Source organism: Phyllostomus discolor, chromosome 4 (genome assembly GCF_004126475.2).
Source record: "Phyllostomus discolor isolate MPI-MPIP mPhyDis1 chromosome 4, mPhyDis1.pri.v3, whole genome shotgun sequence".
Lineage (NCBI taxonomy): Eukaryota > Metazoa > Chordata > Mammalia > Chiroptera > Phyllostomidae > Phyllostomus > Phyllostomus discolor.
This window is the reverse complement of record NC_040906.2, coordinates 2,467,095-2,493,255: the sequence shown is the minus strand read 5'-3', so window position 1 is coordinate 2,493,255 and position 26,161 is coordinate 2,467,095. Positions and strand designations below refer to the sequence as shown.

Sequence of the window (26,161 nt, the reverse complement as noted above, 5' to 3'; positions counted from 1 at the left end):
CGTTCATTCCCCTCTCTATTAATTCAGTTTTCTGAGCGGCTCACAGAGTCACACGGTGCACCGTTCAGGGACGACGGAAGAGCGTGCACGGAAACACCTCCCGCCCGGGCTGTGAGCCGGCCACGGGCAACCCCGCTCCGACGCCAGCGCAGGCTCCCCGGACACGCCCCCAGAGCCAGTGGATGTGGATGCGTGCCCAAGTGCGTGTGCGCGTGCACACAGCTGCACACACACAGCACACGGACGTCATTCGCCCATCACGTCTGTGGACAACGGCCCGAGACTGTGGCTGGCCGTTCTCTCAACCAACCCCCTGCACTTCTCTCCCCTGCTCTTCGTCCACACAGCAACGTCCTCCCGAGCGCTCACTTCTGTGCACGCGCGTGCACACGCGTGGGTTTTATAAGCCCCTCTGCTGTCTTGTAGAATGGGGGCCCCTTGTACACCCTGTTCTTGCTCCGCGTTTTTCTCCTGACAATACGCCCCGGCCACGCCTCCTCGGCGGCACAGAAACGGCCCCCTCGCCCACTGAAGACGGAGGCAGCGGAACTTGTGCGTCAGCCAGTGTTCCCGCCGGCGGGCGCGAAGGCAGGCTGCTTCCGGGCTCCTGCTGTCGGCGGCACACAGCCGGGGAGACTTCGCTGTGCAGGTGCCCGAGCCCGTCTGAGGGTCGATTCCTAACAGGAGACGCTCTGGCTCACGTGCACGCCCACCGTCGTCAAATGGGCTTCCTCCGGGCGGGGGGCGGGCCTGCTTGTCTGCCCCCACTCGTGCCGCTGTGGCTGGAAAACAGCATGGCACTGTGGTTGTCCTGGGTGTGTGTGTGTGTGTGTGTGTGTGTGTGTGTTTCATGCTATACTGACATTTTTGCTTCTTCTCTTCAAATATAGCAAAACCTCCCAAAGTGAGAAGGGCGCTTCATTGCCTATTATACCAGCCATTGTAATTTTTGGTAAATTATGGGGCCTGACGGCCAGATCTGGCCTGCCACCTGTTTTGTGTGCTTTTTAGAAATAGATTTAATTTCACTGAGGCCTGTTTTACATGCCACACATTTACCGTTCCCGCGTGCCATTCAGTTTTTAGCGAATTTACCAAGTGGTGCCGCCACCACCAGAAACGGACTCTGGAACATTGCCACGGTGCATGAAGACCCCCCTCATGCGTGTGAGTCGTTCATCCCCCTCCCTCCCCTCCCCTCCTTCCCGGGTGAGGGCCAATCCACCTTCTGCCTCTGAGGATCGACTTTTCCCGGAGAGTTCACATAGGCAGAGTCACGGTCTTCCGTGTCTAGCTGCCCCCACGCAGCACCCCGAGGTTCACCGTGTTGCAGCCTGTGCCAGAGGCTGGTGCCATCGTTTCTGCTGAAGAACTCTCCGCTGGGTGGCCTCCCCTCTCCATCCACTGGGGTGGGGGGCACTTAGGTGGTCTCAGACTGCTGGCATTATGAGCAACGCCACTGTGAATACTCGAGCACAATTTTTTTCCCGTGTGGACATGTGTTTTCATTTCTGTTGCACAGAGTCATAGGGGCGGGTCTGGCGGGCCCTGTGGTGCATCTCTGGGTAACGGTTAAGAAGGTGACAGACTTTCTGCGGCATCCCACATTCCCGCCGGCCGTGTGCGGCGGGGAGGGGGGGCCTCCTTTTCTCCGCCTCCCCAGCATTTGCCAGGGGCGGCAACGGCTCCAGCCTGCGAGAATTTTTCTCATAACAGCCATCCCCGCGGGTACAGAATGGTTTCTCTCTGCGGTTTGAATTCCCATTTCCCTAATGACGAAGGATGCTGAGCACATTTTCACATGTTTATTAGCTATTCATGTGTCTTTTTTTGGGGTGCATTGTCTATTCAAGCCTTTTGCCAAATTCCTGATCGGCTCATTCATCCCGTCATTGAGATGCCGGCGTTCTTTGTCTCTTCGGGACGCGAGCCCTTCACCAGGTGTGTGTTGTGAAACGTCTCCCCCTCGCCTGTTCTCGCTCCTGCCTTTGCATGTTCTCAATGTCTTTGAAGTGCAGCAGCTCTGAATGCTGATGAGCCTCGGTTTATCAGCTTCGTCCGCAGCTGCCGCTCTGCTCTGCGTCTCCCTGCACGTGGGAGCCTGGTCGTCTCCTCGCACGTTCAGCATCTTCTGTGATGTTCCACACGCCTTCCGGTTTTCTTTGCCGGGAACTGTCTGTTCATGCCCCTTGCCTGTTTTTTTATATATATATTGGGTTATTGATCTTTCTCTCCTAGAGCGGTAGGAGCTAGCTCTTTGTATCATTAGAGAAATGGTCTCTCACGTGCAACGCTCGCTCCAGATGATTCTCCCCGCGTGTCCCCTGACATCTGACTTTCCGGGGGGCTGGTTTTGCCGTGCAGGTTAAAAATATTTTTCGTGCGCAGCTTAATTTATCGTTTGTTCTGGTGGGACCCTGGGGGGTGCCGCAGAGGGAGGAGGCCTCGCCCACCATGAGGTCGTGACTTATTCCTTCCCCGGCGTCTCTGGGTCCTCCTGCCTGTGTTTTGTCGGGCGCTGAGATCGTTGGTCCAGCTGAGACCGTTCTGGCACGAAGAGGCAGAGATGCAACTTTCTTTTCAGGTGACAACCTGGCTATTCTAGCACCGTATAGTAAATAGTAGCCTTTTTTCCCTTCTTACACAAGACACGTGAGATGCCACATTTACCGTATTTTGCCACGTGTAACGCACACCCGTTTTTGTGCATGTTATACACGGGTGTATTAGACCCATTATTACACTTGTGTGTATTCATCATACCCACGTACAATGCGCATCCTCATTTTTTCCTCAAAAAGTGGGGCAAAAAGTGCACATTATACACAGCAGAACACGGCAGGACGTCCTACACTTCTATACGTATTTGGGCAGATTCTTGGTTTCCCATTCTTCCCCGCTAATGGGTCTTTCTAGTCGTTCGTTTGTACCGATGGGCCCCGATGACGGGTTTTCACGCCCGGCAGGCCTAATCACGCTTCGTCACATGTTGTTTCCAGAATCCTACTGGTTATTCTTGGTTGCGTAGTTTGTAACTGACGTCCAGGACTGGGTCGGCCCCCCTTCCTGGGCCCGCCCCCCGCCATGCTCCGACACAACGCTGTCGGCATGTTCGCCGGGCCCCGGGACCTCTGTCGAGGAGGCTGGGTGGGGAGAGCGAGGCGTTTGTGATGCTGCGCACTCCTGCATGAGGGCACCACGCGGGTTTTCGTCTTCCTGTTTGCACCCCTCGGACGGCTGTAGAGGTTCCCTCCCCCAAACACGCACGCGTTCCTGGGTCTGTCCCCGGGGATTTCACCCTTGCCGCCGCGCCGCTGTGGACGGGCCCTTCCGCCGTGCTGTCCGTCTCCCTGCCGTGTGCGCCCGCTGCTGCCCTCGCTCCCTGTGAATGAACTCGCCAACCCCCGCAGCTGCTTCTCCGGGGTTCGAAGGGGCTACTCAGTGTATCGTCTTTGCTTGTCCAAGTACAGAACCCTCCGGCACGTCACGCTCACACAGTGACCCTGGTGCCTCCTCCCCTCCTGTCGCTACCTCGCTACGTCCGTCCTTCCGACGGTCCTCTGCAGGCAGGCAGGACAAGGGTGACGACGGCCGCCCCTGTGTGTCTCCTGGCACCAGTGACAATGTCCCTGGTGAACGTCATTAAGCGTCACACTGGCCTTTGATCTAAGGTGGAGCTATGCTGTCACCTTAGAGAAGTATCCACTGATCCCAATTGTTCTGTTTTTTAATACCAAGAATGGGTGCTGAGTTTGTCAGACGCCCGTCCGGCGTCCACGGCGACGAGCTCGTGTGGTTTTTGCGTGTGGATCTCTCTGTGTGGTGCGGAGCATTCACACATGCCCTGGGCTTGCCACACCCCTCCGTTCTGGAGTGACCGGTGCCTCCCTGCGGCGTCTGCTCAGGTGACACGCCGCGGGTTTGCAGCGGGCAGATGCTGCGTGTCAAGGCCGGCGTTAACCCTCGTAGCCAAGCCGGCCCGTGGCTCCACTCGTAGTCCATCGTTCAGTGTCAGTGTGACGCGACGGTGCCCAGCCCATCCAAGAATCACCTGCACTAATTTTGTTGTTTGCGGATATGAACCTGACTCTTCACGTGCATCATCATAACGGTGAGGCGTGGCCTGCCTCCTCATCCCACGGCGACCAACACGTGTAACCGCTGCTACAGCTCTCTGGAAGCTCTGTTTCCACGCACGAGTCCTCTCCAGTTAGGACCTGAGACCCGGGAGCTGGGCGTGGCTTGGGCATCCAGGTGCGGACGGAGTCAGGGGGGCAGGGGCCCAGCCGGCCCCGGGCTGCAGGCCTCCAGCGCTGGGACCCCTCCATCACCCACCTTGGGGCCCCTTCACAGCACTTCTGTGACTAACCAGACCCCCTGGCCTCACTTTTGTTTAGTTCAACAAGATGTCAGCTCTGCTTGCAGTGGTTTCTCATCAGGAATTTAGACATCCCGCTGACGTTCTTAATCCTGTAATTGTTACCTTTCTGCGCTAACATGAAACATGTCTGGCTGCTGGCCACGGGCGTTCGAGCCAGGACGCGTGGCAGATGCTGCGGCTGGAGGGACAAGACCGAAACTTCAGAAGTGGAGCGACACCGAGTCCGCCCGACGGTCACCCGGCCAGGGCTCGGGGACCTGCCGCGCAAGGGGGTGGATAGTACATGCCCTCCGAGTGCCGGGGAGAAAGACAGGAGCCCCTGGGGGTGGAGGGGAGGCTCTGGAAGCGGGAAGGCTCTGACAGGGAGGCAGTGGCAGGACTGTTGACAGGAGCACTCGGGGTGCTGGACGCCGTGCGTCCCTGCAGCAGCGCTTGGGGGCAGCCAGGGTGCCGGGGACGCACGGCACAGGTCTGGCCGTCGCCTGGGCCTTCCGGTGGCACTGCTTGTCCCCTCCCAAAATGCGGCAGCCTCTGCTCTGCTCTGTCAGTGCACGAACGACGCAGGCGCGAGGGGCGTTTTCAGCGTCTGCAGCAGGGGTCGGTGGCTGGCCGTGCACGGGCCACATCCAGCCCGACGCCCGTGGTGACGGATAAAGTTTTATTGGACGCACGCCCCGGCATTCACTCAGCACCTGTTGCTGCTTTCACTCCGCAACGGCGACACCGCTGAGCAGTCGGGGCAGTGGGCACGTGCTCCCCAGGCTCCCACGCTGCTGACTGTTGGGCCGTCTGCAGAAAACGTGCTGGCCCCAGCCCGCGGCAGCTTGTCTTACCGCTTCCTCGGCGTGAGTCCCTTCACCGGCGCGTGCGGGTCAGAGGGCGTGCGGGCGGAGCTTCTGGTTTTCACTCAGACCGTTTCCCCCCAACGACGTCTCGGGGCCTCACGCGCCCGGCAGCAGTGGGTACGAGTGCTCTCCCCACGGGTCAGAGGCTCCGGCCATTGTCACGAGCCCAGACTTTCACCAACCCTGCCCGTGAGCAGAGGCACAGTAACACGGTTCTACGTTTAAATTTCTTCGTTCGTGGCTTGTGCAGTTTCTCCGGTTAGACTTCTGTGTGCGTTCGCTGTCCGTCATTCTTCTCCAGAGTCTCCCTGTCGCTTCCGGAGAAGTCCGCACGCGGGAGACGCCCGTCGTCACACGGGCGCCCGTCTGCTCCCCCCAGCACCGGGACGCCCGACCGCCCCACCCTTCGCTTTGGTGCACGGAGAGCGGGGCGGGTTCCCCGTGAGCAGAAGGCTTTCCCGACACCTGCTGGCATATTCTCATGCGCTTGTCGCTCCACGTAAACTGGGGAGTGCTGTTGTCCACGCAGCTGTTCCGACTCGCCTGGAAGTGCGCGGAGTGTGCGGGGAAATGACAAGGTAACGTGCGTGGGCGCTTGGCCGAGTCCTTCCAGGGAAATGACCCGTCGGTCCGTTGGGTCAAGTCTCCCTTCACACTCTGCAGTGTGGCTTCGTCCATGCACTGCTGTAGGATTCTGTACAGCAGGCCAGCGTGATTGTTGTTGTTTACTGGGTTTGGGGGGAAGATAATCACACAATGTACAAACAATGACCAAGTGATCACTTTAAAATGTGTGTAACTCCTTTTCTTTTCGCATTTGACAGGGAGTAGGAAGTCACAGGAACATTCTAGCCAGTAGTCCTGGGGGCAACTCCTTTGTCTGGAGCTCCACCGCTGAGGGCCCGCCTCTAACGCGTCGCCGCTGACAACGGAGCCAGCCTGCTCTCGGTTTCTCCGGCAAACACACCTCTCTGAGGTCAAGGAGAGTTTCCCATTCCCAGTTTATTAGGACACCCCCAAAACTGGCTTTCAAGGCCCACTTCGCCCCATGCCGGGGACATCCACCCAGATGCTCACACGGCCAAGAGCGGAGTCCTGGTGGGTGCAAGGGCCAAGCAGAGGGAGCACCAAGGGGGCGGGTCCCGGGAACGGACTGGTCCAGGGTGGGAACGGGGCAGCAGCAGGAGAGGGGAGGAGGCCCAGAGGCTTTGGTAGTCACCGGGGTGATGGCGGGACGGGAAACGAGCAGGGGCGGGAGTGCCAGGGCTCCCGGGGGCGAGCGGCTGGGCGTGCAGCTGGGCGTGCACCGGGAAGATGGGCACCACGTGTTCCTGCCTGGAGACCGAAGGCGAGACGGGGGTGGGGGGGGGCGGGGGGCGATGTTCCTCCTGAAACAAATCCGCGAGGCCACGCACTGCTGCACATCAAAAGCGTCTTCGTGCAAATAGCTTGCGGAAAAACAGCCGTGACCTACCAACTCCCAACTCCAAGGGAATGCAACCCTGACGTGTTTACATTTTACTTTTCCAGCCGCGTTCGTACCTGCTGGGGGGTCTTGTTGGAGAAAATGATGGCGGAGCCCCCATCCTCCACGGCCGGGTACTCGGGAAAGCTGCCGGTCAGGTTCCTGAGGGGGAAAAGAGGCGGGTTAGACAGAGACGATCGATCGTGGTCCTCTCTGCCGCCACAGTCCCCCCCCCCCCCCCCCCGCCCCCGGCCGGCTCTGCTCCCGTCCGTCTCCCTGAGTGGCCGCTACTGGGCAGGGCTCCAGGGGGCTCCTCGGGGCGGGGGGGGGCTCCCCCCCACTGCCGGCTGGACGCCAGTGGGAACCGTTTCTCTCTCCCTCTCAAACAGACTGAACGTCTCACCCTCTTTTTCTCCAAATCACGGAGACACCCCGGGTGAAGGATGAAGGCAGGAGAAGCACAAATCACCTCTTCCTGTTTAAAGTCGAGGATAAACACGGGCCCTCCACCCCGAACAGAAGGGCGGCGGCGTCACGGCTGCACACGCAGCACGGGGCGTGCAACATGCACACGTGCCCCGGGTGTTGGTAGGGCTGAGGCCTGTGTCTCGCGACTCCCGAGTAGTGACGTGCCTTCCCCACAACCGTGTAATGTCCACATCTTAAAAGGCAGGCTTTACAGTGTCGTGTTTAGGTTTCAGAAGGCGTCTGTAGCCACTATTTCCGGAAGGAACTGGCTCTGACACAAGGGCGGTGCTCACCCCCGCCCCCCCCCACCCACGGGGAGAGAGGGTGAGAACCGTGGTGGCTGCGCTGATGCCCCGAACCTCGGGGTCCAAGGAGAGGCCGTGCTCAAAATGACTCCCCTGCAACATCGGTTCTCAAACTTCCGGCGTCAGGAGCCCTTTACACTCCTAACAGTTGCTCGGCCACCCCAGAGAGCGGTTGGAAAGCTCTGTGTTGTTGCCATGGATAGGTACTGAGTCAGAGGGTGACACTGAGACACTTCTACAATTTGCATTTCTAATTCGTTAAAAACCACAATAATAAACCCACTATATGTTAATGTAAATATCACTTTGAATGAACAACATGTTCCCCCAATCGGAAACAACCGGTGAGGAGTCCCTGTGTGGCCCCTTGGAAGTCGTCACGTGAGGGTCTGGCTCAGCAGACGTGAGCGGGCCGCTCTTCTGGGAGGGACCCGTGGCCCTGGGCGGGACCCGTGGCCCTGGGCGGCTGTGCGGGAAGCGCTGGGAGGACATCCGGCCTCACGCAGGTGCGTGCGTGGGGAAGGGAGGGCACCTTCAACAGCCTTCTGGGTGACTGAGGATATTTTCTGCTTTGACTCCACCCGCAGCTCCGCCGGGGCGGGTAAAGGCTGGCCGTGGCGTGGAATCTGAAACCACGTCGTGACCCTGTCCTTCCGCGGCAGCTGGGAACCCACCGGCCCGCCCTGCTCCAGGGGCAGGTCGTCCACCGCACTTGGCTCTGTCACTCCAGGCCCTGGGCGTGCGGCTCTCTGAGCTGTGTGGGTGTCCCTGACGTGGACACGTCACCTCACGCCAGAACCACGCGCCTTAACTCCGCCCCCCTTCTCCCCGAAGGCGTGGGAAGCTCTCAGACTCACAGACGCGCCACAAGGGTCCCAGCATTTTAATTTCCCCCAGAAAGGTTGGATTCTACTGCCGGCAACACACACTCTGGGTTCTTTTCCTTCTGGCTCACTGGGTTCACGTTTGAGAAAGTGTCTCCCTAAGACCCAACTCTGAACAGCCAGAGGTGGTCACTTGTTTTTTTTTTTTCCAAATAAAAGTGGCGTTCCGTACAAGGTGGATAGTTCCGCTGGACACTGGACAGTCCCCCCGAGCCCCGCCCCTTTCCTCAGATGGCAGCCGCGCGTGGGGTGCCGTGGAAGGAAGGAGATTCTGGCTCTCGCGGTTCTGCCTCGCAGAACACGGAAAGGCTGTGCGTCCCAGGGGCCAGGCTCTCTGCACTAAGGGTCTCCCACTGCGCCCCCCAGGGCCTCGTTAAATGAAACCTTTTCTCCGGCGGGGGCGTGATGGCGAGGGCCACAGTGACTCCAAACGGGGCTCTGCCTTGCTCCCTGCCGCTCCCCCCTCTAACCCCCCACGGTGTCTGGGCGCAAATGGCAGGCACCATGGCGAATCGTGGCTTAGTGGTCACAGGGAAAGAGCTTGACTTTTGGATCCAAAAGGGTCTTGGAGACCCCCAAGGTCACGGACACACTTTGAGAAGCACCACTCAGATGCCCTGGGACAGGCAGCTCGCCCTGCCCCGGGCAGTCGCTCTGCTTCCAGACCCTCTGCTGGCGCGGGGTCCTTTCCAGCACCGGCCCAGCTGCAGCCTGACCCCGGGTTCTCGTTTCCCCTCCCGGGGACCAAGGGGGAACGTGATCCTGGTTCCTTCTGCTCCACGTGACTGCCCTGCAGACATTTCCAGGCAGTTAGGTCACCGTCTGGAGGGGAGGGTGCCGGTCTCTCTGGTCTCGCCTGTGGGCTCGCTCTTCCGGAACGTGACTCACCCCCAGCGCTGCTCTGGGAGGAGCCGAGCACAGTGCAGTGCGTGGGTGTGTGCGCCTGGGTGGGGGGTGTGGATAAGTGTGCTAACGGCGAGGGTGGCGGGTGAGCACACATGGTGTGTGTGTGTCATTCTGTCTGCGGAGCTACCACCATCACAGCTACTTTGGTGGCTTTACACACGCATCCATCCATGCATCCATTCATTTATCCACCCACCCATTCATGGTTTTCATTAATCTATCTCTCCATCCACTTGTTCATACAGTCAATCAACAAACCCCTGCTTAGTACCACCTCGGGCCTGGATGCAGTGACGGGAGGCAGTGGTCTGGACATCAAAGGATGCTGACCTTGCCCTTGGGGAGCTCACGTCCCACAGTCGCGCTGCATGAGACCCGGCTGACACGGACACTTGGCCCCAGATGCTGCTTGTCCACAAAGTTGCATCTGTCGCAAACCCGGCCCAGCCAGCTCCTGGGTGAAGATGCCAGGCCCAGGCTTTCTCTGCCTCAGGCCCGGGCGTCCCCTCCCTTCGAGGCGCCCCCCACAGCAACGCCAGGAAGCCGGGATGGTTCTGAGGACCCAGAGCAAAGTTGGCAGTGGATAGAAACTACACACTAAAAGGGTTTACACACTCCACTTAGGCAGTGGAGTTCTTGATTATGTCCCGCATCACTCGTCATAGTAAGATTTAATAACATACGCCGGCCACAGTACTTTTTGCGAAAGTGGTAGTAAATACATTTACCTTTCACAGATAAGTGGAGATACGTGGTTCTCCTTAGCCACGACAGTTCAAACAATCACTAGCCCGAAACCGAGTCAGCCTCACCCTTACAGAGTGCAGAGGCCGTGGTGGGGCGCACACTTAAAAGATACACTTTACAGTCCATGTCCAGGAAGTGAGAGTGTCACCCGACCGCTCTTTGTCTGGAGCGTGGACACACACACACGCACACACACACACACACGTGTTCTCCTGTGCTCTCGGCGCTTCCTCATCTCCTCCCTTTAACGCTGCGGCCGCACGGCTCCGTGTCCTTCTCCTCCACGGTCACCCCGTCTCCGGCTGAAAACACGGATTTTACTCCTTTTAAAAAACACGTACTCCTGCTCCTGGCTCTGAGGTCGTCGTATGAACGGTGGTTCACGCTGTGGCAGGAACTGTTGCGAGGGGCGAAGGCCGTTCCCCTGGTTCTTCCCCTTCACGGGGGGCGGGGGGCCGGGGGGGGGGCGGCAGGAGTTCCCCGCCGAGTGCCCAGCTCTCCCTGGGTTTGAGAAACACTCGGCGTCTCCTCCCTCGTTCATGCGCTCACTCGTCTAAAGCGCACTTACGGAGGCCCCACTAAGCGCAGGCACTGCTGGGGCCTGGGGGAAGCAGGACACGGAAGGCGTAAACATCTGTCTTTCTTCGGCTTTCGGTGCGTTGCGCGACGGATTCACCTTGTCTTTCTGGTTCGAAGTTTTACACGTAAGAGGCGGGGTCTGATGTCGTCACGTGGTTTTTCTACATGGACCCGAAGGGTCACGTGGCTTCTGACGAGGGCACCCAGCGTGGACTGTCCCTGTTGTCTGACCGTCCGTGTGTCCGGGGATGGACCCCGAGGCCTCACGTGGCGCCACTCCGAAGTGTCCGTTCCCCGAGTCTCGGGGGCAGAGCCGGAGGGCGAGTGCGAGCCCCAGGCCTCCCTTCTCCCAGGTCCCTGGGGGGGGGGGATAGTTCTGGGAGGGAGGCTCCGGAGGCGGGGCTCCCGAGGGCTGGGCTTCTTGTGGAGGACGCGCCCAGTGAGGGGCCCCGAGCCTGCTCTGGCAGGGGAGGTGTCCCGGCGATCGGGGCACCCGGGAACCCAGGGCCCAGCTGGCGGCCACGGGACAGCGGGCCCAGACTCGCCCCCCGACCCGCCGCAGGCGTCTCCAGGGAGGCTCCCGCTCCCCGTGGTTCGGGCTGGGAGGCAGCTGGTTCTCCGCCCCCGGTGCCCACGGCGGCCTGGACCTCCTCTCCCTGGAGTGGGGCAGGACCCGTGACTTGTCTGTCACCCACAGAACACAGCAGGACAAGGGGCTGCCGCTTCTCTGGTGCTGTCTTGTGCGGCTGTGACTTGCACCTGCTCCTGGGTCCCCCGGCTGGCCTGGAGGACGCTGGCTGCCACAGCGGGAGACCTACCTGGTGGGGCGGGGGACCTCCGGCCAATGCCAGCAAGGCGCCGAGGTCTCAGGGACTGCACGCAGCCACCAGCCCAGGAGTGTGGGAGCAGAGGAGACCCAGGCCTGGCCGACTCCTGTGCGGCCAGGGGACCCTGAGCGGAGGACCCGCTGAGAGGTGCTCCCCTCCTGCCCACGGAAACCCTGCGCTCACCAGGGGGTGTTGTCTGAAGCCACTGTCTCGGTGGTGATGCTGTCACTCAGCAATGAGTAGTGAATGCTCTGCTGTCACCCTGAGAGCAGACTCGGGGAGCAGGGTGGGCAGGGCGAGGAGTTGGTGGCCACCGGGCCCAGGCCAGGGCTGCGGAGGCTCAGAGCCAGATGCGGGGGAAGACGCCTCAGGAACAGTGGGTGGCCGTGGGGTGTGTGTTGAAGGTAGAGCCAACGGCATTTTCTCAGGGACCGGGGGTGGGGCCGAGACCGGGAGGGCGGGCTCACCGTCCCCAGGGGAGGGAGGAGTGTGTGTGGGCAGTGGGAAGGGCTGAGATGCCAGCTGAGTCCCGGACCCGGGACCCCGAGACGTGCCCCGGCCCCCGAGAGGGGCACTGACTGCACGGCTGGGGCTCCGGCAGTCTGCACCGGGGTTCACCTTGGGGGGTCGACGGTGTGATGGCACAGACAGTGTGCGCCCCAGTGAGGTTACCATGGCGACAGAGGAGGGGCAGGGACCGGCGAGGCGAGGCCTGGGAGGCGGGAGAGACGCGTCCAAGCGGACCGGAGCTCTGGGCAGCCGGCGGCCTCCAGGCCAGCTCCACCACCCGCAGCCCAGCCCACCCGGGACTCGGCATGGCCACGCTCACGGCCCGGCCAGCACACTGTCCACTGGGGGTCCGGCAATGAAGTGCTCCGATGAGGCGTGGGTGCGGCATGGGAGCACTGGGGAGGCCGCCTGGGGAACGGAAACCGTGTTCTGCTGGAGACGAGGCAGCCCGGGGCTCCCACCGCTGACCAGCGGTGCGACTCAGGAAACCGTCCCTGCAAGCGGGGACCTGGCCGGGCCCCCTCCGCCTCCTCCTGGTGCAGGGGAACGAGGCCGATTCGCCCAGTTACTAAAACACAAATATTGTGAGCCTGTCGACCCATTCCCAGAGTGCCTTTCAGCTCCACAAACGCCAGGATTTCAGGTGCCAAAGGCTGGGGCGGGGAGCGGCGATGCCCGTGTCCCCGAATCCCTTCCACGATGCGTGTTCCTGCACCTTCTTACCCACGGGCACGCGGCGCGGCGGCCTGCCTCTCGGCCCTCTCCCGGAGGAAGCTGGGGGTGAGCAAACCGGAGACAGAGCACCTTTGACCACGCTGAGGCCTGTTAAAAACGGACGCGCACTGCCCCAAACCCTCACGCGAGCGTGAGCGGGAGCAGCCCCGGTCTGCCGTGATTTAGGAGGCGGAACTGCCAACATAATCCATTTCCCCCCCGAGGTCTGACACGGAGCCTCGGCAGGTCCCACCGTTCCAGACGCGCGGGACGGAGATTTATCTGCGTTTCATCAAGTGTGAGAAATACAGGGTCGAGGGGTTTCCGGCCGGTGCCCCCCGAGTCACCCAGTCACCTCCGCTCATGTCGGCGGGCCCATAAATCTCCCCCGAGTTCTAAAGCCAGCCAGCAGCGCGTGCCATGCACAGAAGCCGCCAGAAGCGTCACTTGCTGCCTATAAATTCACCGACACCCCGTGACGGCAATTGGCTGCACATGGCCCTCGTTACCAGGGCCCGCGCTCCACGGAGAAGACGGGAGCCGGGGCGTGCGGCGGGGGGCCGCCTCCTCGGGCCCCGTCACAGAGTCTGACGGAGCCGTGGGCGTCTCTGCTTGGCGGCGGGGCCTGATGGGCAGTTAGCGCTCCGGACGGAAGCCTCCTCCTTGATCTGACGGCGTGTCTCTCCTCCTGCCCGAGTCCTCGGGAACCTCCCTCCCCCCCTCCCCCCGCCTCTGTCTGATGAAAAGGGACAGTAGGTTACGGAGGACACCGTGGACTGTTCTGATTTCGGGTGCCCTTCTGTTGAGAAAGTGGCATGCCTTCCTTGTTTTTCGCCTTTCTGTCTTACATCCACATTCGAATAGGAACATGAAGACCCAGGCCAGAGCATCGCTTTGGGGAGGAACGGGAAGATCTTCCCATCCAAACGGCTGCCGTCTGCTTCTCCAAGAATACTCATTTCAAAGCTCCAGGGATCGCTCACCCGCCAGCCTTCCCGGTCCAGGGGGCACGGCCACCCGCGCTCCGGACCCAGGAATCCAGGGAGCTTAGGAATGAGGAGGAAACCCGTGAGGCGGCAACATGTTCCGAGAGGTGCCCCTTTGAAAACTAAACCATCTTGTACAACCAGCAACACGGCGAAGCACAGCGAAGGGCAGTTACCGGGCACGGAGCTGACTCCCGCAGGCCCTCGGCCTCGTCTGCCCCAGCGGCAAACACACATCTGTGAGACACACAGACCCCACGGTTTCTGTCGGACGCGACACAGGCATGTTGACACGTGTCTCCATGTGGCACAGAAACTAAGTGTGTCCTAAAATAGGCCGAAAGGCGTCACCTACGAAGAAGCATCCATCCTTGTCGCAGCCCAGCCAGTGCCGCAGAGGCCACAGCTGCCAAGGTCTCCAACTCGCCGGGTCCGGCGGCCGAGGCCGAGTCAGCAGGACGGCAGGGGTGTTGACCCTTCCGCGGCGACCGCCACTCCGGAGGGTGACTCCCTGCACCTGCCGCGCCCTGGGGGGCGTGCTCGGGACGGCGGCCTCCGGCCTGAGGCCGCTCCAGCTACGATCCCAGGCCCCGGCTCCCGCACCTGCCCCGAGCTCCTCAGACCCCACGGCCCACGGCGCACACGCCGGCAACGAGAGCCAGCCCGGACACGCGGGACTCGGCCCACCAGAGAGCTCCTCGGTCGCCAGGGAAACAATGGGACACAGAGGCGACCCCAGGACGGGAGCAGATGCCTGCAAACCAGACGCAGGACAAGGGGCTCCCCTCCACGGCACAGAGGGCGGTCCCGCACCTGGGCGGCCAGAACCACGTCGTGACCTGACTGACAACTCGGGCAAAGCAACCGGATGGACGCTTCTCCGGAGAAGACGCCCGCGTGGCCCGCAGGCCCACGGTGCTCCCCGTCACTCACCGTCAGGGACTCGCGCACCGAACTGGAACCGCCGCGGGACACCGTCTCCCGCTGCTGGCCCGGCCTCGCGGGTGTGGGGAGGGGCCTCGGGCCGTGCCGCTGGGGCCTTGGACGGGCGCGGTTACCATGGAGAGAGGAAGAAGGCGCCTCGTAAGAGTAACACTGAGCTACTCCTACCTGGTCCAGCCGCCCCCCCGCCGGGCCTCTGCCTACAGGGGATACAATGGGGCCGTGGAGCGTTGCATGCTCACCGCAAATCACAGACAAGAGCTCCCGGTGGCCGCTGCGCCTGCTCCGGGGCCGGAGCTCCCGCAGCCCCGGCGTGCCCCCCCAACCCCCCCACCCCCGAGTGCAGGAGCACAGGGAGCGCCCAGTGGTCTCTGGCCCTGGCTCCCGGCACGGGGCCCCTGGACGCCCCGGAACTTCCTGGTGACCCGGGGGTTGTCTGTCCTGGTGGGCTCCCACGTGGGCGCTGGACTCAGGGAGGCCCGGCCAGCGTTAGAAGCTCGGCAGTTCCGGCCTCCTCACCCTCCGCTCTCCAGAAAGGCGGGGAGGGAGGGAAACGGAGGTAACCATCGACCACGACTCCACGAGGAAGCCTCTGTACAAGGTCCCCAAAGCACGGGCGCAGAGAGGTTGTGGGTGGGCGAGCACTCGGGGGTGACTGGCAGGGGGGCGCGCCCGAGCAGGCGTGCCAGCTCCGGCCCCTCCCCGGCCCTGCCCTCCACGTCTCCTCCGTCTGCCTGCTCACCCACACCCTCTCCCACCCCCTTTTACGACAGACCAGTGGACGCGGCTCCCCGGTTCTGAGAGCCGTTCTAGAAAATTATCAGACCCAAGGGGGCTGGAGAGACCCTGACCGACGGCCCACCCATCCGCATGCAGGAGACGCCAGACTCCGAGACCGGCATCTGAAGCGGGGGCCGTCTCCTGGGACCGAGCCCCTACCCTCGGGGCCCTGAAGCCATCCCCAAGGAGCCTGGGAACCCCAGTGACATACGGGCACCCGGCTGGCGTCGCGGACTGGCCTGATGTGTGAGCGGGGGAGTAGCGTGTGTGGGTCAAGGAGCGGCAGGCGAGAGGGAGTGTCTTCTGTGACACACCCCTCGTTCACGGACACCGGAGTCACAACAGCGAGACTCGGAAAGCCCCTGACACCCGCGGCGGACAGAGACACAGACGTGGAGCATGTGGTACACACACACACACACACACACACGACGGAATACCGTTCAGCCAACAGAAGGAGCTGCCGCCTCTGCTACAACATGGATGAGCCCGGAGGACATCATGTGGACAGAAAGCAGCCGGGCCTGGAAGGACAGACGCCATGTGACCCATGTGACACCTCACGTGAGGGACCTAAGGGCCCCGGACTCACAGTGACCGGGCTGGCCCACGGGCAAGAGCGCCATGGTGCGAGTGGAAAGAGTGCTGAGCCGGCGGCCCCGTGGAGCGAGCCCTGCAGCACACAGAACAGTAGCTGCACAGGGAGCAGCCGGTGATTAAGCAGACGCAGCCTCTCAGGTCCCCGAGGCCCCTGAACTCTACTTGGGGGGCCGGGGCTGGTACGCGGCAGCTCCTGTTTGCACTCCAGGCTGAGGCGCTCAAGGCCGGGCCCTCCGGCTGTTCCCCGCCTGCCGCACCTCGGGGCCCCGCCCAGTGTGGGGTTTGGAGGGGACCAGAGGGACAGTCCCTGCCCAGCCCCCACAGGCTGGCCACTGCAGGGGGGAAGGACAGGGGCCTGGGGCAGGGGCCGGCAGAGGCCGGAGTCGCCGGGAGTGTTCACGGCCCACAGGAGGGGTGTGTGCCCACCGTGTCTGCAAAGGGGCCGCTGGGCCTGTCCGTCAACAGGACCTGGCGCCTGGATAAACCGCCAGAGCCCGTAGCTGCTGGCCGTTCTTAATGCGATCAACCGTGACGACTGACATCAGACCACGCGATTTCACGGGGGGGGGGGCACACCTGTCCCCGGGGCTGCGGTGGACACGCCGGGGCCTTGGGTTCTCACCCCCTGCCTCATGCCCCCCACTCACTCCCCACCAGAGCGACGGGCAGAAGAAAGTCACTCGCCCCCGCGGCTGAGCGACCTGCCTGCGTTCGTGTGTCCGCCGCAGACCACGGTGGCTCCTGAGAACGGGCAGGAAATACCGTGCCCCGAGGGATTCGAAGTAACGAGCCCCTCGTGCACCACCCAGGTGTGCCCGCCCCCTCCCTCTGCCCTACGAAACTTTCTTCATTCTGCAAGTCGGGCGCACGCCGCACAGAGAGCCTCGCGGAAAACTCGGAACATGAAAGAAAAGAACAGACGGAGCCCCGATCCCACTGCCCAGAGACGTCTGCTGTGAGCCTTCCGGTGGCTCCTTTTGGTGTCCTCAGCAGCCCTCCGAGAGAGCAGTTCTGAGCCTTCCCCCGAGACCCGGTTCCAGCTGCACAGGACGCTCACGTCTCAGACCCTCTCCGGTCCCCCGCGCGGGTCTGTTTCTGCCGGTAACTGCCCAAGTTTGTAGCCGAGTTACCTGACTTCCCTCGGTCCACCCTGCCGCCTGTGAAATAACTGGGAAAGCCCCGCTCTGGACTCCCACCCTCCCCCTCTCTCCCTCCCTTTCATCTGCACGGAACCGTCCCCCAGCTCCGCATGCCGGGCTTGGACGCCGGAGGACAGGGGGAGTCGGGGACACGGAGCGCCCCGGGCTCCCAGGTCACAGGGGAGGAGCCTTGTGGCCTCGGCCACCGCCCCCTGTCCCCACGGGATGGCCGGGCGCACTCACTGCACCCCAGGGCCGGGGGCCCGCGGGACAGGGTTTCTGCGGCCGCCACGCTCAGAACGAGGCGCGATCTGCAAGCATCCCAGCTTTGGGAGCCGAGGCCCAAGTCTGCTTCCCAGCCCTGCCTCTCGGGAGCCACGAGCCCGAGGGAACCTCACTCAGCCTTTCTAAGCCGCGGCGCCCCAGCAGGGCACCCGTGGGAGGCGCCCGGCACAGCGTCTCCCGTGGCAGCAGTGGGGGGGGGGCGCGGCGGCAGAAGACAGGCCGTGTCTGAAGGAGCAGACAGCGACGGGGGCCGGGCAGGCCCGGGGTCCAGGAGAGACCAGCACAGCCCCCTCCCCCACGTGCACAGGAGGCTGGCACCTGTCCGGAACGGCAGGAAACCCTGACGCTGTCCCTTGATCCACACACACCACTCCCCCGGGCCTGCTGGGCACGCACGGCCCCCGCCTGGACCCGCCGCCCCCACAGGGACCGGCTCTCCAGCCCCGCCCCCTCGCCTCCCCCCCTTCCGCCGTCTGTGAGGATGCTTGAAAGCGAAGCTTGTGGATGGGTCTTGGAACTTAAAGGGCAGTTTATGACAGGTCCCAAGCCAAGAGGAACCGCAACAGGAGCAGGACAAGACATCTCTGAAAACCGAGTGTCCCCCTGACTGAGCTGCCCACTGGGGTCACCACTCACGACACGTGGCTCTCTGCACTTCAGTGCAAGTACAGGGACACCACAAGGACAGTTCAGGGTCCCTGAGCACTTTGCAGTGTTCAAGTTCAACACCACGGGGAAGTGAGACTCCAGAGAGCCCCGCCCAGCAGCGCCGGCCTGGGGCGATGTAGCCCCGTGCGTGTGCAGTCCTTCACTGCGGACTCCCCCGAGAAGGGGCATTGGGGGCAGGGCTCCTATCACGGGCCTGTCGGGGGAGGAGGTGGGCGGCGTGACTGTCCCCGAACGTTGGGTCCCAGCCCCTGGAGGCTGGCACCGTTCTCTCCAGTGCAGAGGGGTCTTTGCCAGTGCAGTTAAATCAACGTGTGCCAGGGAGAGGGGTCCTGGGTCATCTGGGTGGGCCCCGAGTGCGCCTGGAAGTGTCCTCAAGCGAGATGGGCAGAGGGGGACTGAGACGCGGGGAGGAGGGGGCCACGTGACCCCAGAGGCTGGGGGGATGTGGGCATGAGCCAAGGAGGTGGGCAGCCACCCGGAGCTGGAAGGGGTGAGGAACGTGCTGTCCTCTGGGGATTCTGGGGGGCGCCCAGTCCCACTGACAGACACCCCCCCACTGCAGTCTTCCGACCTCAGGAGGGGGAGGAAGTCAGCTTCCCCGGGTTCCAGCCGCCAGGTCTGTGGTCTTCGTTGCCGCGGCAACGGCACATCCATGCAGGGGTGCAAGGGGTGTGCGGGCACCCAGAACTCCTGGTACAGGACAAGTGCTCGATACACGTTGGCTGTTGTGACTTCACATCAGCGCACACCCAACGTGCCCCATCGCCGCCGTGGGTTGGTTACCAGGCAGGCCGGGGGCGGGTCATGGGCAGCCGGGCCCCACATTTGCGCTGGGACTCCGGGCGGGTGGACGAGGAGGCGCCGAGGGCTAGAGGCAGGAAGCGGGCGTCCACCTGACGCGCGGAGGCACCGAGGCTGAAACCAGGTCTCCAGGAGCCGACGGAAAGGGCTGCTCCAAACAGACGGGCCCGTGGCAGGCCAGAAAACGGATGGGCCCGTGGCAGGCCAGCAGACCCAGCGGGCGCACGCTGCCCCAAGGTGCCAGGCCCCGGGGCACGGGGGCGAAGCCCAGGGAGACGCAGCAAAGGGTGGGGCGGACGGTGACCCTGCCTGGCCGCCTGCTGTCCCCCACCCCGCTCCACGGCCGGGCGGGGAGGAGACTCCAGAGTGCGCCCCCTGCCTGGGACAGGGGAGCATGTTGGCCCCAGGTCCCCGGGACTGAGACTCCAGGCACGTCCCGGGGAATCCACTGGAAAACCGCTGGAACCGACCCGAGAGCCGGGTTAGGCTGCAGTGCAAACTACGTAGAAACACAGAATTAACAATAGAAAACAGTATTTGGAGAAGAACCTCACTTAAACTAGGAGAAACGCCTACACCACGTGGCCTCACCGGGAAGCTCACAGGCCAACGTCTCTATCCGCACCGTCTCCTTCAGCCCCCGAATCAACGTGGCCGTGGGGGCCATGGCTGTGGGGGCTGTGGCTGTGGCTCAGAGCGGGGACGCCCGGGGCACAGGCCGGCCTGGGCGCGGGCGGTCGGAGAGACTGGGCCATGGGATCTTCGTGACCGCCGATCTTCCTCCTTCCGTTCCTTTCTCCCTCTTTCCGGCTTCCCTGCCAGCCGGTTACACAGTAACAGGCGAGGAGGACTGGGAGGCCGTCGCTGCAACAATGTGTCAGTCAGGCTTTGGTGTCGGGTACAAACGCCGGATCCGCTTTAGAGGTCACTTAACAGAAAAGCAAGCAGGTGAAGGACAGGGACATTCACAGAAGAAGAAACGCTGTTGAAAAAAAGCCCCAAACACAAAGCGATCCTCTGGTCCTCTCCCATTCACAAAATAAATGCAAACTACTTGTACCGAGATGGCACTTTCTCTTGTCAATCAACCAAAGATGAAACAGACGACCATTCACTAAGATCCATGCACCAGGGTGTTAACCAACCATTAAAAACTTCTCTTGGGAAATATTCTGAGGACGCAGGGAAACTCGATATTAAATTTTAAAAAAACAACAACTAGAAAAGGACTCCATAGTCATGAAAACGCCCTCGGGAGAGAAAAAGACCTGAATGAAGGAAATTCCCCAGCAACCCCCCGGGGCCCCCTTCGCACAGGGCGCTCAGAGATGTTTTAACCTCCTTCTCGGAACTCCTCCGGCCGGTGCACGCTCCACAGGGTGCGTGCGTTACTTGTAGCCCTGGGAAAAGAGTCCCCCTTTAAAGTAGTTCGAACGCTGACTTAAATAAAGCAAATCTTAGCATAGCCCTTTCTGGCAACTGTGAGCATTAACTGAAGGAGCCGCGGCCAGGCCTTCCAGACGGACGGCGTGTGGGCGTGTGTGCGTGAGACCCGTCCCTTCTGGTCAGGTCTTGGGCCGTCACCGTGCGCCCTGCTGGCGTGCGGCCCCAGGGCGGGTCTCGTTTCATGTGTCAAAAGACAATATTTGCTTTTTATTTGTCTCGGGCCCACAAAAGCAAGGAGAAGGGTGGGATCAAAGTCGGCCGGATACACGGAGTCCCGCTGGGAGGGTAAACTCGCCCCCGGGGCACAGCGCCTCAGCAGAGGGGTCGCTGCGTCTGCGTGAAGGGCTCCCAGACACCCGCGGGCAGGCGGGCGCGGCCCTCCGCGGGGCTCCAGCGGCGGCTCGGGGACACCGCAGTGCGCGTTCCCGCGGGGCTGGGCCCCCAGGGTTCTTCCAAGGGAGCCCCCAGCTCCCCGCTGCACCAGGATCTGCGGCAACTGCACCCCCACGATCCCCGCCCCCAGACCCTCGGGGAGGGCACAACGCCGTCCCCCTGGTCTCTGATTGGAGACGCCTTCCCACCGTGTCGTGCCTGCAGTGCGTTAACCTTTTGAAACGTTAGGGTGTTTTTAAATTTTACATGCTTATCTGGGATGATCTCCAATTCACTGCTTTGTCTTTCTTCCAATATGTTTTTAACTAGGCTTTTTATTATAGAAATAATACTTACTGGGAAAGACTTATGAGGCACAGAAGAATGTGAAACAGAGGGTCACTTCACTGCTCTCGTGTCCAGGAGTAGCCATGTGGACAGTGCCTAGTGTCCGTGCACCGGCAAACGTGCGATCACTAAGGTAAATGTGTATATGCACACATATGCACGTGTGTGTGTGTGTGCACGTGTGTGTGTGTGTGTGTTTTATGGATGTTAGCTTATCTGGGGCTATAATTGCACACGGTGCTTTCAACTTGGTTTCACCACCTACAAACGAATCGGACTGTAAAACGTCCACATAAAAGTAAAGACTCACGTCACTTGGAGCATGTTCCCGTGGACGCCCACCCTCTGAAGTCCCCGGAGCAGGGAGCAGAGCTCCGGACACGGGAAGTTCGAGAACACGGGGCGTGCCGTCCCCACTAACTGTGACACGAAGGTTTTCATTCTGACCCCCCGACAGTTAACGAGAAGACTCGGTCCGCCGGAAACACGCCTTTCTACCCGAGTGTCCCCGCTGGCATGCGGCCACCCCGAGCCCACTTCCTCCGGACACGCCTGGGTGTGCCTGGGTGACAGGGACGGCCCGCAGCGCCCCGGCCCGCGCGCTTGCCGGCACACGTGTGTTCTCCACACACGCTGGGCCCGCCCTCCAGCACCTGTCGTTTAGGTGCGGGGAGGCCGCAGGAATGAGCACCTGTCACGCCGTAGCAGAGTGACAGCCGCCCCACACAGAGGGCTCCCTGCCCTGCACGCCCCAGCTCCCTCATGATGTGGGACGGTCTCGTCCTCACGCCCCAGAGGAGGAAACTGACCACGGAAACACATGCGACCACGCAGTGACGCAGTGACCTCACCCGAAGCACCACGGCTCCGGTCTGCGGGTCTGTGTGCTTTGGCGTGGTGCGCCCTGCCTGGAGGCGGTGTGGGGGGGCGGGGCTCCGGCCCACGGGGTCACAGAAGCATCGCATGGCCCACGTTAGAGACAAAGGCACCAGCGACTTCATAACCAAGAGTTAGTTCCCGAACTCTCAGCCTTGCCGTCTCCCTCTGCTAAAGTGAAGCCCGAGCCCTGGCCGGTGCAGCTCAGTGCATTGCGCACCAGCCTGGGAACCAAAAGGTCGCCTGTTTGATTCCCAGTCAGGGCACACGCCTGGGTTTCGGGCCAGGTCCCCAGTAGGGGGCGCACGAGAGGCAACCGCACATGGATGTTTCTCTCCCTCTCTTTCTTCCACCTTTCCCCTCTGTCTAAAAATAAACAAATAGCCCTGGCTGGCGTAGCTCAGTGGATTGAGCGTGGGCTGGGAACCAAAGTGTCCCAGGTTCGATTCCCAGTCAGGGTACATGCCTGGGTTGCAGGCCATAACCCCCAGCAACCACACATTGATGTTTCTCTCTCTCTCTCTCTCTCCCTCCCTTCCCTCTCTAAAAATAAATAAATAAAATCTTTAAAAAAATAAACAAATAAAATCTAAAAATAACAAAATAAAATAAAATGAAGCCGGAAACCCCGGGGATACAAATCGACAGGCTTGTGCGCCGGAGACACCCTCGGGCCCCTCGGGCGGAGACCGCCGGGCCGGGCCCCGCCCGCTGCTCCCGCCCGCTCACCTGCACTCGATGAACCAGCGCCGGATCTGGTCCTGGAGGTTCTCCTTGATGTCCGGGCCCTCGGTCAGCTTCAGGTCGGCCTTGATGGCCACCAGCGCCTCGCGGTAGTCGTCCTCGTGCTTGCTCTGCACGGAGCTCCGCAGGCAGGCCACCTTCTGGGCGCGCACCACCGCCTCGCTGAGGTCGCCGAACAGGCGCGGAGGGTTCTGGAAGCGCGAGCGGAGAGGTGTGAGACCGCGACGGCTGCAGGGCCGGCGGGAAGCGCGGGACACGCGCCAATCCCGTCCACGCCCTCAGGGGGGTGCCCTGGCGCAGGCCCGGAGCAGCACGCCCGGAACCCGGAGGCCGGACCGGGCGGGGACGCTGGGAGATGCGCGTCACCGCCTGGGTGAGGGGCCCGGGGCGCGCTCCACTCCGTGTCCCAGAATGCGGGGGAGTGGGGGTGCCAGTCAGCACGACAGAGGCGTGCTCGGGCGCACGCAACGAGCCTTTTCCAAACGCCCTTGGCCGCCGGGAGGGCCAAGACTGCAGAACAGGCAGCGTCTGAAGCGAGCCAGGAACTGCGGGAGAGGGGCCTGGGGGCTCCGATTTCAAGAAAAACGAAACCGGGTCGGCTGTGGAAACATCTATTCTGTTGCTAAGACCTCCAAAGACGAGAATTCCCTGCTGACTGCAGCCCTTCACGGAGATGTTACATCTCTTTGTTCGCGCTCCCCCCGAATCTGCTGATCCGAGAGTCCACCAACGCCTGGCTGCTGAGCGCCCACCAAGCCCCCAGCACGCGTCCAGCCCCCGGCGGCTGCAGCGAGGGCGAGCGCAGAGGGTCGCTGGGAGGGAGCTCTGTGGCTGGGAGTCCCCGGGGAACGCGGCCGGCGGGAGGGGAGTGCCGCGGGGCACGGCCGGCAGGTGCTCCAGGACAGCGCCACGCCGTGGGCGCGGACGGGCAGGGCGAGAAGGGGCGGGGGAGGGAAAATGGGCTCGGGGCTCGCGGTGCCAGGAGTCACAGCTGGAGGTCGAGGGCGGGGAGGCAGTGGCCCCCCGCAGGTGGGGACCGGGAGCTGCAGGCAGCGCGGAGATTCAGCCCGGGCCCATCAGCAAGGAGGGGCCGACTCAGGGGCGAGATGGAGCCGGCCCACCGGGGCTCCTGCCGGCCGTCCAGCGGGTATGTCGTCAGGAATTCCCCAAGCCAGTTGTTTTATAATAAAACAGCCATTTCTGAATGCGAAATGACATAAACGTGGGATTATTTGAAAAATGAAAGTCATCAGCAGTGACGACTCATCGCTGCCCGGGCGTTTTCACTGGACTGACCGCTAACTAGGCTCCTCATGTCGCCCGGGCCCCGTGTTCTCTGTGTGACACGCGTGTCTTCCCACCGTGCCCACCGCACCACGGGCTCAGCCCACGCCACACGCCAGGGCTCCGTGTCCTGTTCTGACCGTCTCCACCTCAGTGACACGGTTTCCCAGAGAGCCACGGTTGCGCGTCGCCAGCACAGCGCTGGGCACCCTGAGGGCTGCACCTCGCTGTTCCGGAAGGTTCCCCTGTCACTCCTTGGCCCTCTGCATCCTACCCACTGCCCACCTTCTGCGAGCCTCCCTTCCCAGAGCCCGCAGAAGCCAGGGCAAAGCTGGCCCCGGAGGGTGTCCGTTGGATCGGAGGGAACCCAAGGGCCTTCTCATCCCAGAGCAGGGAGCAGACAGCCAGGGCCCCGACTGGCAGGGGAGCCGGGCGGGCGGTGCGCGGCCAGGAGGTGGTCCGGGCCAGGCGGAAGAATCGGCGGCTCCCTCAGCCTTGGTTCCCACCGGCAGCTCTGAGTCTTGGGGCCCCGGAGACCGGACGCAGCTCTGTCTGGTGAGGACTGGACGGGGGCCTGGCTCACGGAGAGGGAGAGCATGGTGGGACGGGTGGTGGGTGGTGGGGGAGGCGTCACTCTCACCCCGTCCTAGCGAGAGGCCAGCCTGCTGACCTCTGTCACCTGGCCTACGGAGTGTCCACCGGGTTCCCCGTTCTAACCTCGCCCTCCCCACCTCCCACTGTCCCCTTCGGAAGGAGGTCACCAGGCGCCCCCTGCTTCCGTGGGGGTGGGGAGCCCGACAGTGTCTGGGATTCTCCTTCATCAAAGATGTGTCCCTTCTCCCACATTTATGAACTGACTCAGTGATTTATGCGTATTGGTGGGGACTCATGGATGTTTCCTTCGTACTTCGGGTTATAATCCACTAGCGCTTTATTATTTTGCTGTTTAGATGGTCCCAGTTGAATAGTTGTGCCAGAGACTGTGTGGCCTGCGAAGTCCAGAGTGACGATGAGGAAAAGAAGGAAGAGGAGGAGGAGGAGGAGGGGGCAGGGGAGGGGAGGAGGAAGAGTTGGAGAAAGGGATCAAAGACATCGGTGCAGGGACCCCTGCCTGCCCCCCCCCCCGGTGCCCGCCCCCCTACAGAAACAATCCCCTAGCTCCTCCCACTGTCCTGCACGCTCCCACCAGGCAGTGTGGCCACCAGGTAAGGAAACGGCACCAGAAAGGCTAAGCCACTTTCCCAAGGGCACACAGCTGACCCCTGGCGGAGGCAGCTCATCCGGTCCAGAGCCAGGCTCTGGGTTCTCGGGGCAGCACGCCTGGGTGTCGGTCTTGGCTGTGCCCCACACCCGCTGTGTGACCTCGAACGAGGTCCCGACTCTCTGAGGGCCTCGGCTTCCTGCTCGGTCGGAGGGGGCGGCACCAGGCCTTGGAAACAGGGCGGGGGGGGGGGGGGCCTCCCTGGAAAGCCCTGGCCTGGGCCTGGCCCGGGGTGGGGTGGGCAGTACACATTGGCGTGGGGACAGGGCGACAGCTGTCACGGCCCAGCGGCACCAGCGCCGACGCGGACAGAGCCCAGGGAAGCCAGGAAGCTGCCCGGTAAATACAGTCCCGGGTGAGAGCAAAACAGCCACGGCCGTTTCCCAGGCTGCAGCACCGGCGAGCGCACGGCCCGAGTCAAGGCTGCGTTCCCAGGGACACAACTACACACGTAAACCAATTACGCGGGGAAACCGAGGTAATCTCAAAGGCTCGATTCGTGTCACACACTGAAATCAGTTCCAAATGGGCGGCACAGTCACACGTAACAAGCGTGCGCAAGCACACACACACACACACACACGCAGTCTCCGAGAAACCACCGGCAGCCCCCGGGGGTAATTTCTCAGCGTGAAACCGCGGTCCAGATGCGGCTGGAATGCGGCATCCGCTCGGTGACACGAAATCGAGTTAAGAAGATGAAAAGAAGAGCGCACGTAAGGCCGTTTATCAAAACACGCCCGAGGAGGGTGAGGGAAGCCGGCCAGTGACGGTTTCGGGGTGGGGCACTGCGGGGGCGTGGCGTCCTGGGGGCGGGGGGGGGGGGAGCCCTCCCCCGGCTTCAGAAGTGGACCTGGAGCGGGGGCCACACAGTCATTTGAGGAACAATCCTAACCGAACCGCACCGCCTCACTGCAGAGGGGCCCCAGGGCCTGCACAATCATCTCGTGCGTCTTGTGTGGACACGAGGGGACGGGGATTTCTGTACTGCACCGTC

General features: G+C 62.3%; 1 protein-coding gene across 1 annotated transcript in view; it reads right to left on the bottom strand.

Annotated features, from left to right (window-relative positions):
* Positions 1 to 26,161, bottom strand: part of IQCA1 (IQ motif containing with AAA domain 1) — an 85,967-nt gene that overhangs the window by 35,666 nt on the left and 24,140 nt on the right. The window contains exons 6-7 of the mRNA XM_036022671.1: positions 22,605 to 22,810; positions 6,769 to 6,853 (exon numbers count right to left, since the gene is read on the bottom strand). Of these exons, the coding sequence (XP_035878564.1) occupies positions 6,769 to 6,853; positions 22,605 to 22,810 (291 nt within the window). The remainder of the gene's footprint in view (positions 1 to 6,768; positions 6,854 to 22,604; positions 22,811 to 26,161) is intronic.